This window comes from Crocodylus siamensis, chromosome 2 (assembly GCF_052110815.1).
Source record: "Crocodylus siamensis isolate JL-2025a chromosome 2, ASM5211081v1, whole genome shotgun sequence".
Classification (NCBI taxonomy): Eukaryota; Metazoa; Chordata; order Crocodylia; family Crocodylidae; genus Crocodylus; species Crocodylus siamensis.
Window position 1 is genome coordinate 231,028,593 of NC_143396.1, and position 13,080 is coordinate 231,041,672.

At 43.3% G+C, this 13,080-nt stretch overlaps 1 protein-coding gene across 1 annotated transcript in view; it reads left to right on the plus strand.

The window, feature by feature from the left end:
- Positions 1-13,080, plus strand: part of SPTBN5 (spectrin beta, non-erythrocytic 5) — a 157,470-nt gene that overhangs the window by 139,756 nt on the left and 4,634 nt on the right. Inside the window, exons 60-68 of the mRNA XM_090033359.1 lie at positions 1,639-1,743; positions 2,848-3,464; positions 6,919-6,970; positions 7,218-7,304; positions 7,815-7,906; positions 8,141-8,226; positions 10,126-10,243; positions 11,610-11,612; positions 12,411-12,535. Of these exons, the coding sequence (XP_089889485.1) occupies positions 1,639-1,743; positions 2,848-3,464; positions 6,919-6,970; positions 7,218-7,304; positions 7,815-7,906; positions 8,141-8,226; positions 10,126-10,243; positions 11,610-11,612; positions 12,411-12,535 (1,285 nt within the window). The remainder of the gene's footprint in view (positions 1-1,638; positions 1,744-2,847; positions 3,465-6,918; positions 6,971-7,217; positions 7,305-7,814; positions 7,907-8,140; positions 8,227-10,125; positions 10,244-11,609; positions 11,613-12,410; positions 12,536-13,080) is intronic.

A 13,080-nucleotide genomic window follows, 5' to 3' on the forward strand; every position in this document is an offset into this window, starting at 1 on the left:
TCTACTCCCATCCCTCCACTCTGAAAACAGCAACAGGAGCAGGGCAGGGCTGTGTCAGTCCAGCCCTTCTCCCAGCACATGCAGACACAAGTTAATGAAGGTGCTCCACTTCTGAGCACCTTCATTTGAACCCTCATGTAATGAGGATTTAGATTGTTGTGGGATTGGGCCCTTTTCAAGTACTCTGAAGCTATATACTTGTGTTAGGTCATGGCTGAAGAGCAGTTTCAGGGGCCAAATTATAAAAAATTACCACTTCTGTCTGTGCTTCAAATATTTAATTTAGATACCAGTGGTTACAATACAGACACCACAATACCACAGAAAAATAACAATACCATATTGCAGTCATAGTAGTACTGCTGCTAAGTCAATAGTATACCATAGAGAAGAGAGGGACAAAGTGTTGCAACAACTACAGTTTTATCAAGCTACTAAAGAGGCTTGAAAAATATCACCCAGCCCTGAAAAGGTATGAACTGGCAGTCATTTTTAGGCACTACAAAAATATAGCACTATGGGTTCATACAGGAATTCCAGCCTTATGGCTGAAGTGCTACAAATTCTTCTCCAAAGTCAGGGAAGAACAGGGACCTACTCCTCAGTCCCTCATCCCCAGGGGAGCCAGATCACTGCTCTCTCTCTCCTGCTGAGAAGCTGTCAGCAATCAGCTACTGATCTCTTACCCTAACCCTTGCTAGAACCCTGGCTCCACCCTAAACCTAACCCTTCCCATACCTCCCTGCTTCACTGAACAGTTGATCAGTGACCAATCAGCTATTTGGTGGATCCACACAGCTGTGCAGCTGTCACAGCAGCAGAGACCTGTATTGGTGGCCACTGCCATTTCACTAGCCCCTGCAAGTGCTGGCCTCTGCTGACTGTGGCAGCTGCAAAAGAACCACCCTTGCCTGCTCTGCTTACCCACTGTGGCCAACAGACCAGCAGCCAACTTCTGAATGGGCTGATGAAGTGTTGTTGGGGGTAGTAGGGTCCCAGCAGGGTTCTCTGCCATCTCACTGCTGGCTGCGCCAGCACAGAGCCCTTGGAGGGAGAAGGGAGAACAGAGCACTGCAGGGTACTGGGCATTATAGAGACCCCTGTAGTGCTAGTTGTAACTGTAGAAGCACTACATGCAGTATTACAATATATTGCCATCCTGAGAACTTCCGTTTTGAAAGAAGTACTGTTTTGAAAGGGGCACCACAGTCACCTTCTTTGTAGTGCCACAAACAACTTGAATGCAAGTACACTCAATTTTGTAGCACTACAAAGGACATATGTACTGCTACAAATGTAATGCCCCTCTATGGCCAACAATGCTATTTTCCATGGTGGCCATTAAGATAGATTATAGTATGGATGCTGATGGCTAACAGGCACTGATGGTGGAGAGAGAAATATCTTCAACAAATCCCATGTCTTTAGGTACCTCTTTCAGGCCATGAACCATGGATCATATTTTTAGAAGCACAGGAAATTTTCAAGGTCAACCAGGGTATGTAGACACTTAGCTCCTATTAACTTCAAAGGAAGTTATTTGACTAAGTAGGGTAGTTGACTGAAAATCTCAGCCTTAGTCTTCCATTTACTTATCTAACTGGATTCCTGCCTCTATTGTTGATTTTTTTGGCTTAGGGTTCTGTGTCTGAAGTTGAGGAGCTACTGAAGAAACACCAAGACTTTGAGAAGATGCTTGCAGCTCAAGAAGAGAAGTTTGCCCAGCTGAACAGGAAGACAAAGGTGAGGTGAAGAAGGTTGACGAAACTATAAATGATGTAGGGGCTTGTCACAAAGTTGCCCCTGTAAGGAGGCTAGGGACTCAGCCTAATGACCGGAAATAGGCATGCTAGGAAAATCAGGAGTAGACTGTGGATCAAAAGTTGCCAGGTAGACTGGAGAAGACTCCAGCATGGGCAGATTTGGAAGATGAAGCTCTGCCAAGAGCAGCAAGGAGGACTATGGGGAGAGGGAGCAGAGGGGAAGCAGATAGTTCAATTTTTTAGGGTCCCTTGTCCTGGAAACCCCTAGGATATGATGAGTTTGAGTCCCTCCTATGCAGATACGCTACAAAAGAATCCAGTGACTACCACTACTAAAGGGAGCATGACGAGACATGATTGCCGCGAAAGGGGTGATTTGGAGTCTTATCTGAAGGGATAAAAATTGCAGCAACTTAACAGTGACAGAAGCTAGTAAATAGCTAAGGGGAAAATGGGACAGCAGTATGATCTGACACTATATGAAGTAACCTTGCTACAGAGCTTTAAGCAAAACGTTTTCTATTTGTTTCCCCAAGAACTTTCCTCCCAATTTTTTGCAATCACCATGGTGTAAGATATTCAACAAAGCATAGTTTGTGTAGTTTCACACAAAGGGCTGAGAATTAGTGTGCTCATGTCTGCTGTTGCATTTTCCTGCTCAGATTAGAAGAGACAGAATTTGCTAAATGAGGGAACAGACTCCTCTTATCTAGAGAATCTCGTGAAAACTGTTCCAAATGAATATTGTTTATGGAGCAAAGCTGAAGAAGCCAAGCCACGCTGTAGTACCACATGGGAATTCTGTATCAAAAATGCTGGGTCTAACTATTCAGCAAGAGTTAATAATCTCTTACCAGAGACTCACTGACTTCAATGTTTATGGTTCCTATGAACTATTTCAGTGGTGATACTGATGCCACTGCCCTCCTGTTTATGAAAGATTTGCTGCAATTTTTAGTAAGATATTAAAGATACATTTCCAAAGCTGATCCTGTATTAAAAATAAAATGTGTGTGTGTGCGCACGCGTTCGCATACACAGGTACATAGATTATTTCACACAATGTCATCTTTCTGTCATGCAGAGGGAAATGAAGCTCCTCCAACAGACTGACACTGAGGAAAGTGGGCAGAAGGAAAAGGGAAAACTCATTCGGATCCCCTCTCTAAGAAGAAAGCCCTCAGACAAAAAGTTCCCATCCTCAAGACTAATAGAGATAAAGAGCACCCAACCATTGCCATCCAAGTCCTTTCCTAGTCTTGCCTTGAGGAGCCCCCTGGAAACTATTTTCTCTCCAGTCCAAACATCTCCAGACACATTTAAGAAATTCAGTTACGGAGAAGTCCCACTGATGGTGAGCAGTACTAACGGAGAGATGAAAGTTGAGAGGACGCCCAGTGAGACTAGTTTTCCTTCTACACCAAAGCCAATGAGTCCACATGCTATGACTTCAGGAAGCCCTGTTTCTCAGAAGCCTTCTCTTTTACCTTCCATTCCAATATCCAAGCAATCTATCAGCAGTTTCACTGACCTCGTATCAGACCATAAAAAACATGTTGGAAACAGTCCCCTATTTGACCTAGAAACAAAGGTAGCCATGACTTCACCTGGTCCTGGCCAGAGGTCTCCAAATTTACCACAGTCCAGTTTCTCCTTTGAGAGATCAGCGAATGACTTCTCGGTAAGTTCTGAGCATCAGTGGTGTAACTTGGGTGGGGTGACTTGGGCAGTTGCCCCAGGCAGCAACTTTCGGTGGAGGGAAGAGTGGAAAAAAGCAGCTATCAGCAAAACAATCACACCAGCAGCAATGGTGGCAACCAGAAGTCACCACTACTTCTGTGTGTGGCAGCTGTCCTGGGTGCCCAGCTGTGGTGTTACACTGCTGCTGAGCCACCTTTGTTGTCAGAACCCACACAGCCACTCCATGGGTGTAATACCCAGATGCATATTATATGGCAAAAATAAATATGAAAAGACTATAAAGATGAGCCACATACCCAAAGTTTCCAACAGCTCCCCCACAGATCTATATGCAAGAAACAGCAAATGGCTCTTTACATACTTGCTAAATTATCTGGAAAGATATACGTATGAAGCAATATGTACCAGAAGCTTAAGCAGCCTTTATAAATAGTTCATTTTGATGGAAATTGCTGTTTACTAACAGGCAATAAAGTATTATTCCCTCCCTTTAAAATGAGCATATTGCTCATGAAAACTTATTTCCCTAGGGCCAGGAAGCAGTTGCTCTGCCTCGTATATTTACATATTCTTGGCAAGATATTTCATTCCTATGGTGAGATTCTTAGGTTAAATTTCTTCCAGTAAGATTTCAGCTGAATTTATATCCTAGAAAATCTTGTCTTGTATCTTGTCATATATCATGCCTGACTTTACTGAAAAAAATAACATTAAAATAAGACTGTCTCGAATGAAAAATGCAGATATTCTCTCATAGAGCCAAACCTTTGTCTGCTGGAGACGTATTTGCATACAAAAACTAGACACAAATTGCATGCACTAAATCTCTTATTCGCTTGCACAAATAATATGTCGTGTCCAGTGATCTCATACTTTATATACCTTGTAGGTTTTCTTGCAATTACTTGATTTGTATACACACGTATTGAGGGTCTTTGTGTAAGATTAGAAGGAAGCTGATACATGAAAAGAAGTGAATTAATTGTGCAGCCAATAATAACCTTTGCTATTAAAAACATTTCTATGTGGTATTATATATAAAAATAAATGTGGTGTGTTTGCTAAGTCAAATACATACATAAGAAAGGGCAGATGAGTGGCTAGTTGAAAAGAAAAAAAAGACTTTCCATCTCCTGAGAATTTCTGAGGTTGACATTTTTCTTTAATTCCAAAACAGGATAAAAAGTCAACATCTCATGAGAAAAAACATCTGACATATATTTTATCTGAACCTTATTGTTTCAATTTTAGAAGAGATAATGAAATTTAAAACAAAACATTTTAATTAATTCCCATAATTTTTTTTAACAAAACCAAGGTGTTCTTTAAGAGCAGTCTGATTTTGTCAAATCAGCATTTTCCAAGTGGAGGAAAATTGGATTGTGAACGCTTTATTTAGCCCTCTTGTGTATATAACTTTGATTACATAATCCCATGCTTCTTTTTTTATTGAGATGCGGCACACCTTTTCCCAGTGAGTTGTAGATCTATTTGCTGACAGCAGAATTATGAGATTCGGGAATGCTGGTTTGTGTTCAAGGTTCTCAGGCGAGTGTGTTCTAGAGGTCACAGGGTTGCTTCTCTATGTCACCACCCCAGTCCCCTCCAAGTATACACTGAGTTTTATGTTCACCCCAGTCTCCCAAAACCAGCCTACCTACCACTCCATTCATTTAGTTCCTCATCCCACTCATATTTTCACTCTTCCCACACCCACAAGGCTTCTTTTCCCAGTCCAAGTCTCTTTCCTGACTCCTTTTGCCAGTCTTTTTTAACATTAACAGAGCCATATGTTTTTTCCACATATATTATTCTGAAACACAGTTCAACCAGTTTGGCTTCTTTTTCCCCAAAAAATGAGTTTGAAGCATAAGCACAATATGGAAAATTTCAATTGGAAAGATTAGCAATTGGAAATTGGAAAGGCTGTAAGTAAATTAAAATAGGTTATCATGGAAGATATTGGGCAGCCTTGATTGTACAAGCATCATTACCTGAACCCCTGAAAAAGAAGAATATACGGCTTCTTTTTTTCTCTATTGTCAATATCTGTATAGTCCAACACCCACTTCTGACTGTTACATAAATTTATATTGCCAAATAATATCAAAAAAGGACTTTTTTTGGAACAGCATCAAGAAAACAATGATAGAACGTTAGCTTTAGTTGTATTAAGAGACCTATAGTATCGAATTCCAGGATTACTTTGTAGACCCATAACAAAACACTGTTTACATTATACTTAAAATATATTATCCACTGGTTTTATTGCCTTGTTATAAATGTAAAAATAGGTTAACAGAATGCAGAGATAAAAATACGGCAACTGAGATGAACAACAGAGGGATTTGCATACAAGGGAGGTATTGACAATGCTAAATCATTAGTACTAAGAGAGGTACCTGAACTAGTTAAATTCTATTATAAAATTTATGATCTATGATAACTGGAACTAGGGAAGATATGGAACATAAGTAAAAAAGAATTGAAGGGAATATTAGAAGTGAATATATGGGAAGTATTTTAAGCAATGCATATTTAACTTATGGAACTCATTGCCACAGGTGATGCTGGAGGCAAATAGCGTTACCAGGTTCATAAAGGGATTATATAAATTTATGGATGATAGAGCTATGAATAGCCATTGTATAGAATGGTTGGCAGTTTTTCTTCTGGCATCTCTAAACCAATAATGGTGGAGGCCAGAGTGGGTTTCATATATGGGATAGATCACTTAAGATGTATCTGGTTCAATGCTCTCCCTCTATAGCATCTGCTTCTGCCACTCTCAGAGTCAGGATGCTGGGCTAGGTGCACCATTGGCCTGACCTAGTATGGCACTTCTTACATTCTTAAAGTAATATAAATGACTTAGTTCCCCATGAGTACATAATAAAAAGTCCTGGAGATGTATTAGAAGAACTTACTGAGAAAGTGTTATGAAATACTTTGACCATTTAATTAATGGTTTTGAGTTGTAGGTGTGCAAGTTGGCATCCAAATGCATAAAACTGTTTATATTTCTCTAGTGTTCTCGTGTGCCTTAGAATGCCAGAGCAAAATCCTTACATAGATTTTGGGTCAGGCAACTTCTGGATAATTCTCACTCTATCTGGTGTTGAATTAATCCTCATTTTTAGGATTCATACAGAAACACATGATATTGTTACATTATTTTTATACTCCAAGAAATGGAATGGGCAGACTGGAAAAGAAACCTTAAGTGGCAATCTCATGATCACATTGTTCAGGATAGGGCAAAATATTTTCATTTGGGTAATAAACTACATTTGTGTTTGTGATTCACAGGTTTCCAAATTCTTTGGTTGCTTCTGAAATTGTTGACATACGTTTGAAGACTTCCTCAGAGTCAAATAGTAATGCCTTTGTGTGTATGTGTTTTGTTTTGTTTTGTTTTGTTTTGTTTTTTTCAGGTTTCCATGAGTCTCCGGAGCATGGAGGGGTTACTAGAAAAGAGAGACCAGCTACTTCCAGGAAGAAAACTGGTAAGAGCAAATGCACTCGGTTTCTGTTCAGCCCCCTTTCCTTGACTTCTGACTAAATGGCTAAAGGACTTGACTGGGTCAGAGTCAACTGTCCCTGTGGAGAAATTCAGAACTGACGGCTTTGTTTGACTATTGACTGAGTGCAGCCTAGGGTGGCAGGGCTTAAACTGCATAGATAGGAGAGATAATACTAATCTATTTGCAGATAAAGCCATTAATTATATTGTCACGATCTTTATTCACATAGCCAACATCAAGATCTTGGAAATCCTGCTATGTGAAACTCCGCGGAAAAACACTTGACTTCTACAATAATGAAAAACAAGCAGCTCAGGTAATTTGTTTCTTAGATCTTGCAGGTAATCTTCAAAGTTGCCTTAAATTTGTTTCATATTCTAAATAGTCAATATTTTTAAAAGTAATCATAAACAATCAAATCAGTTGTCTTTGCTGTTGATTGAGGAAAGGGTTTTTTATGTTTCATACATCAGTTGATCAAAATTTACTGTCTAATAAGCATAGGTTCTAACTAAGATAGAGAAATATGTTTGGGGGTTTAATATGTGCCTTTAAGATGCAATGACGTATGAGTACTTCATCATGTATAAAAGGTGCATCTTGTAGAGTTCTTGCTACTAGGGGAACTAGTCAGATGGCAGGGCAAAGTGGTGCCCCTGAACTTGTTCAGAGAGGCATGAGTTTTTGTAGGTTACAGCCTAGTTTGTGTTAAGATTAGTGAGAGAGACGGTATCAGCATATACTCACATTCACATTGCAGGTATGAGATTCAATTCTAAAAGAAAGGATGCTTAAAACATTCATTCATAATTGCTTTCTTCTTCAGAATATAACCACAATCTTGAGTGTCAGTGTTGAGGGTGCCCAGTGTGAGAAGTTGACTGGCTACATCAGGAAAAACAACACCTTCAGTTTACGGTAAACCACATGGATAGATGTGATAGCAAAACCTGTATGGATACTCTCTAGTGTTGCATGTATTCACAGCCATACTAATACAAGTCTAGCCTAGAAACAGATATTGTGGGATGCACATGAAGGGTGCTGGCTGTGTAGGAATTGCAGGTATTGCAATTCCTATCACACTCAACAGTAATAATGTAAAAGCTGAAACTAAGTGTATGGCCATCCTTGTATCTTTACTATTCACAGGCTGATTGATGGTTCAGAGTTCTACTTCTCAGCCCCTTCTCAAAAGCTGATGGATGACTGGATACAGGCCCTGAGGAATAATATGGGTAGGTCCTGATTCATTTTGTCTTGTTTAGCAAGTGATGGAAGGGAAAGGGGAGAAGCGCTCTAAAGGATGATGAAATAAAAAGCAATCCCTATTTTGCTGCTTTTCCTTGAAATGTGTTTGAGGTCTCATTTGACTCCTCTAGACAACAGCATATGCCATGGCATTTTACAGCTTGACACCTGGGCTAAGGGCAGACATTCAAAAATGCCTGAATTGATTCACTTGTTGTTTCCACAGAGCCCTCCCTGCTTCCACCCCACCATCCTGGGGAAAGGTGGTGGGGGAAGAGTCCCCCCTCCAACATGGAACAGAGCCTCAGCATAGCCCCGCTAAGGTGAAGGTGGCAGGGAGAAGGGTTAATTCCTCCCTCCGTCCCTTCTGCCTTGCAGCCAGGCTGTACCAGCCCCAGGGGCCACCGCCACAGCCCCCTCCTCTCTGTTTCCCAACAAACAGGCAGACCCTGACAACTGCCAGGGGCTTAAGCACCGGGAGTGCAGACGCAGGACCCGGACAACCGCCAGGGGCTTAAGCACCAGGAGTGCGGACGCAGGACCCGGACAACCGCCAGGGGCTTAAGCCTCCAAGGAGTGCCCCCCCCACCTGGGCCAGGCCCCATTCGCTTGCCTGGGGTTGACCTGGTAGCTGCAAGGCCCCATTCGCTTGCCTGGGGTTGACCTGGTGGCTGCAAGGCCCCATTCGCTTGCCTGGGGTTGACCTGGGCTCCAAAAGTCCCCCTAGGCACCTCCGCACGGGTCACCGGGGCGAAGCTGGAATCGTGCCCGGGCTCCTGGAACTCCCGCCCGGCCTCGCCGCCGTTGTGGTCCCTCTGCGGAGTTCCGGGTTGACATGCATTTCTGGAGGGCTGCCCAGGCCCCTGACGCCTCGGCCCCTGTAGTGTGGGGGGAGGACGGGAAGAATTAACCCCCTCCCTTCCCACCTTGCCTTAACAGGGCCATGCAGGTCGCTGTTCCACTACAGCCTGTCCCTGCTCAGGCTAGAGAGCAGGGGGACAAGGCCAGCCCTGCTCTGGAGCAGAAAGCACAATCTAGCCCAGAGAGCATGCTGGGATGCTTGAGGACTCTGGTTTAACTTAAAGTAGAGGGGATCTGGAACAGATGTTGCATAAACCAGTTTGAGCTCAGTCAGTTAAGTCTGATACTACATTCAACCAGGTTCATCTCAAACCGGTTTCAGCCATTTTGAAACTAGATTATGTGCACTGAATGTCTGTTCTGTTATAGGTTTAAACCAGTTTCTGATTGCTTAAACTGGTTTATGTGTAATGTCTGTCTCTAGCCATGGTGACATAGTAGTCAAGTTTTCAGGATGACTTAGTAGCAGTCTCCCAGTTGTAGTCCGGTTACAATCAGGTGGCTAGCATCCTACTGCCTGAGGCATGAGTGACTGGTGCCTCCCAAGTCTGGGGGGCATCAGCAGGGCATGTCCTGGGGGGGTCCCCCAGCAACCAGCCAGCAACTGGGGCGGGAGGAGGGGGTCCAGCAGCACAGCAGCAGTGAAAGTTCCAGCCGGCAGAGCCGATTTCAGGGGGGCACCAGCACTCTCCATGCCCCCCTAGCAGCTGGAGTGCTCGCTGTCGGGGAGAGCACGTGCCCCCCTGTGCTTCCCCTACACGTCACCTATGGCCTGAGAAAAGTTGCTCTGTGGCTTCTTACATTTTTCCATACTTTTTATAGACAGAGGTTTTAGCTCTTGATTGTCCACTTTGTGTATGGTTCAGTCCCAATTGTGGAAACTTCTGTAAGCACTTGCAGAACAAAATGGGGGCAGAAATGCAGAGATACCCTAGTTTTAAAAAACTGCAGTGGTCCTAGCCATGCCATACCCTGCTTCTGTTTCTCACTCTGAAGGTTTTCATGCATTTGCTTTGACCCTACAGGTCACAGCAACAGCCAGGGTGCTAAAGTGACTGCAAATACAGCGGAGCCCGAAATAAAACCCAGGGTCTTTCCAGATGAAGTTCCTGCTGAAAAATTAAGTACAGGCTTACTGGTCAGGTAAGGGGCTGATCCAATTTCATGCATGCGTAGATGGTCTGTCTTACAAGATGATGCCAGAAGGATTACAAAGTTCAGCTCTTTTTTCAGCATTCCAACGCAGTGCAGCATCAAGAGCTGTTCTGTGCAGTATCTTCCCAGTTTCAGTTCATTTTGGACAATGATGACATACTGAGGCCAATTTTCAACCTGTGGACTTAACAAGGTCATTCAGTCATAGCTCATTACCCATAAGACTAAAACTGAGATCACAGTGGCTACTTCCTATACTCAAGGGTGAATCTGAGAATCCTGGAGTAGAACTGGCACATCCTATCAATGTTCTTGCTATAAAATTTGGTCCATGATGTAAGGGCATTTCTTCTTCATGTGAAGTGCTTAGAAATCCTAAAAATAGGGTCCTATCGAATTCATAGTGGAAGTAGAGTGTGCAGTGGCTTCTTTAATCATACATGCTCCCAGCCACACACCTCGCCCCTTGCTCCCCCCCCAGCTGCTCCCTCCTAATCATCGGGGAAGCTAAAACTGCAGTTTTAAACATAGAGCTGTTTTTGCCTCCCCGCCAGTCAGCAGCAAACAGCAGGGCCATCTGGGACCCCTCAGCCAATCAATAGAAGGAGGCAGAAACGGTGCCATATTTAAACCCACATTTTTCGCCTCCCTACTGATCAGGAGCTAGCCACACATGGGGCCTCTCCACCAATGGGGGAGGAGAGCTCATGGGGCGAACCTGCAAGATTAAAGGGGCTACGGCACACCCCACTTCTGGCATGAATTCAGTAGGTCCCTACCTACAAGTTATGAGGTGAAAACATAACCCCTACTTGTCTAGTCCAGGTCTGTCCAACTTCGAAGCTGTTGGTGCTGCCCACCGAGTGTGTGGCTTTCAGCAAGAGCTGAACTAGCACAAGCCATGAGCCCTTCCCTGCTGTACTCTGAACATGTGTGGCTCCCACAGGTGACTGGCAGGGGGGCCACGTGTCCCCCCTGAGCTTGACCCCAACTCAGCAGCACTCAAGCTGAGGCAGTTTTTTTGCCGCATGGGCTGGCAGCATTGTGGCGGGGGGGGGGCAGTAAGCCATGGCACAGAAGTATAGGAGTGGATATGAAGCTTTTGGCCCACCTACAGATTGTGCCCCCTCTCCCCAACTCGGGAGGCATCAGTCACCCCTGATGGCTCCTCTCCTCCACTGCACCAAATGCATGATCCCCCTCAGCTCTCCACCTGCAGACTCCCCTGACACTCAAACTGCACCATCGTATCCCTGCCCTGTCCCCCAGAGCAGGCACAGGAAAGCTTAGAGGAGGGAGAAGCTGGTAGACTCCAGTTGCAGAAGGAGTGATCAGGGGAGCAGTGGCTAGACAGAAGGTCAGAGCCACAGATTTGACCCTTCATGGTCTGCATGCAGCCCACCAGCCACCAATTGGACAACTCTGGTCTGGTCTTTGGTTCTGAAAGGGTCCATAAGCCAGAGACCCCTGAAATAAATCAGATTCTAGAATTCTCTGTTGTGTCATGGAGTGGAAGCCAGAAAAGACCAGGATGATTGTCCCATCCAGCTCTGTGTTTTGTGGGATGATTCACAAACTCATGCCTGTTAATGGGATTAGAACAGCCAAACTGTAATTTGGGGAGATTTCACTGAATTTTACCAGAGGATTACAAAAATGTGCCTAGAGGTATCAGAATATACCAAATGTCCTGGCTGTACAAATCTTTCTTAAGTACTATGTATAAGCTACACTGACTCCATGCTGCTCTTGAGGCTGCTGTTGAAATTTAAACTCTGCCCACCGTTCCTACGGGCACACTCCAAACCTGGTAATATGATACTGCTCAGGTGATGATGCTTCCCATCCAATCACAAAATCTGTTTGTGTGTTTGCTATGATGAGTGATGATAATGAACTATTGCTGAAATTTAATTTGAAATAAAGTATCAAACCCAACATAATGGGATGGGTAGCATTCTGCAAAGTTATTGCTGTTCTGTGTTATGTTCTGTCCATGTTAATGCACATTTCTTTATTCTCTTCTCTGGCTCCAACTAGTAGTTATTTTGACGTTGAACTAGATGCAAGATTTACTTCTTACAGAATACTTGAATGAAACAACTTATTTCATGCCTGACTTATCAGTGTTTTTGGTGTTGCTATATTTTGACAGAAATCCTTCCTTCAGAGTCAAACCAGAGAAAGCATCCACAGACACTCACAGAGAACTGGAGAGAGATACCCAAGGGTTTATAACAATGCAAACCTCCAACTCCACCTATTATCCAACAGATGCTGGTAATAAAGAATTGCTTCCATGAGCATGCAAAAGAAAGTCCTTAACTTGAGAAAACAATGCTTAAAAATATAGGAGAAGTATAATGACATGCACCACAGTACTCATCCATTTCCTTCTGCATTATCTCTCAATCCAACACTGTTTTGTTTTTTTTTACTTTCTCTGGAAATTTCTTGGTACATTTTGATTTAATCCCCTTCCCAGAAACACATTTTAGTTGCTTATTGCATTTTTTTAAAAACTATAGATCTGCTGGTTTTCTCTATTTACTCCTGCTGTACTTTTCTGATTATTAAGCCTGTGAAATACAAGGATAAATGGATGGAGAGGAGAAGGTGGTAGTATCTCTATGGTACAAAAGGGAAAATGAGGCACAGAAAGATAAAGTGACACTTAACTTTTGTGTCTTATTACTGTGCGTTATTCAGATCAAGACTGTCCAGGCTCCCCCATCACTGCAGGTTTTTCCATGCCACTCTGTCCCATGAAAAAGCCTGCTGTGCGGGAGCAGAAGCCGAAGAAGGGAGAGAGAGCCCAGAGCCCC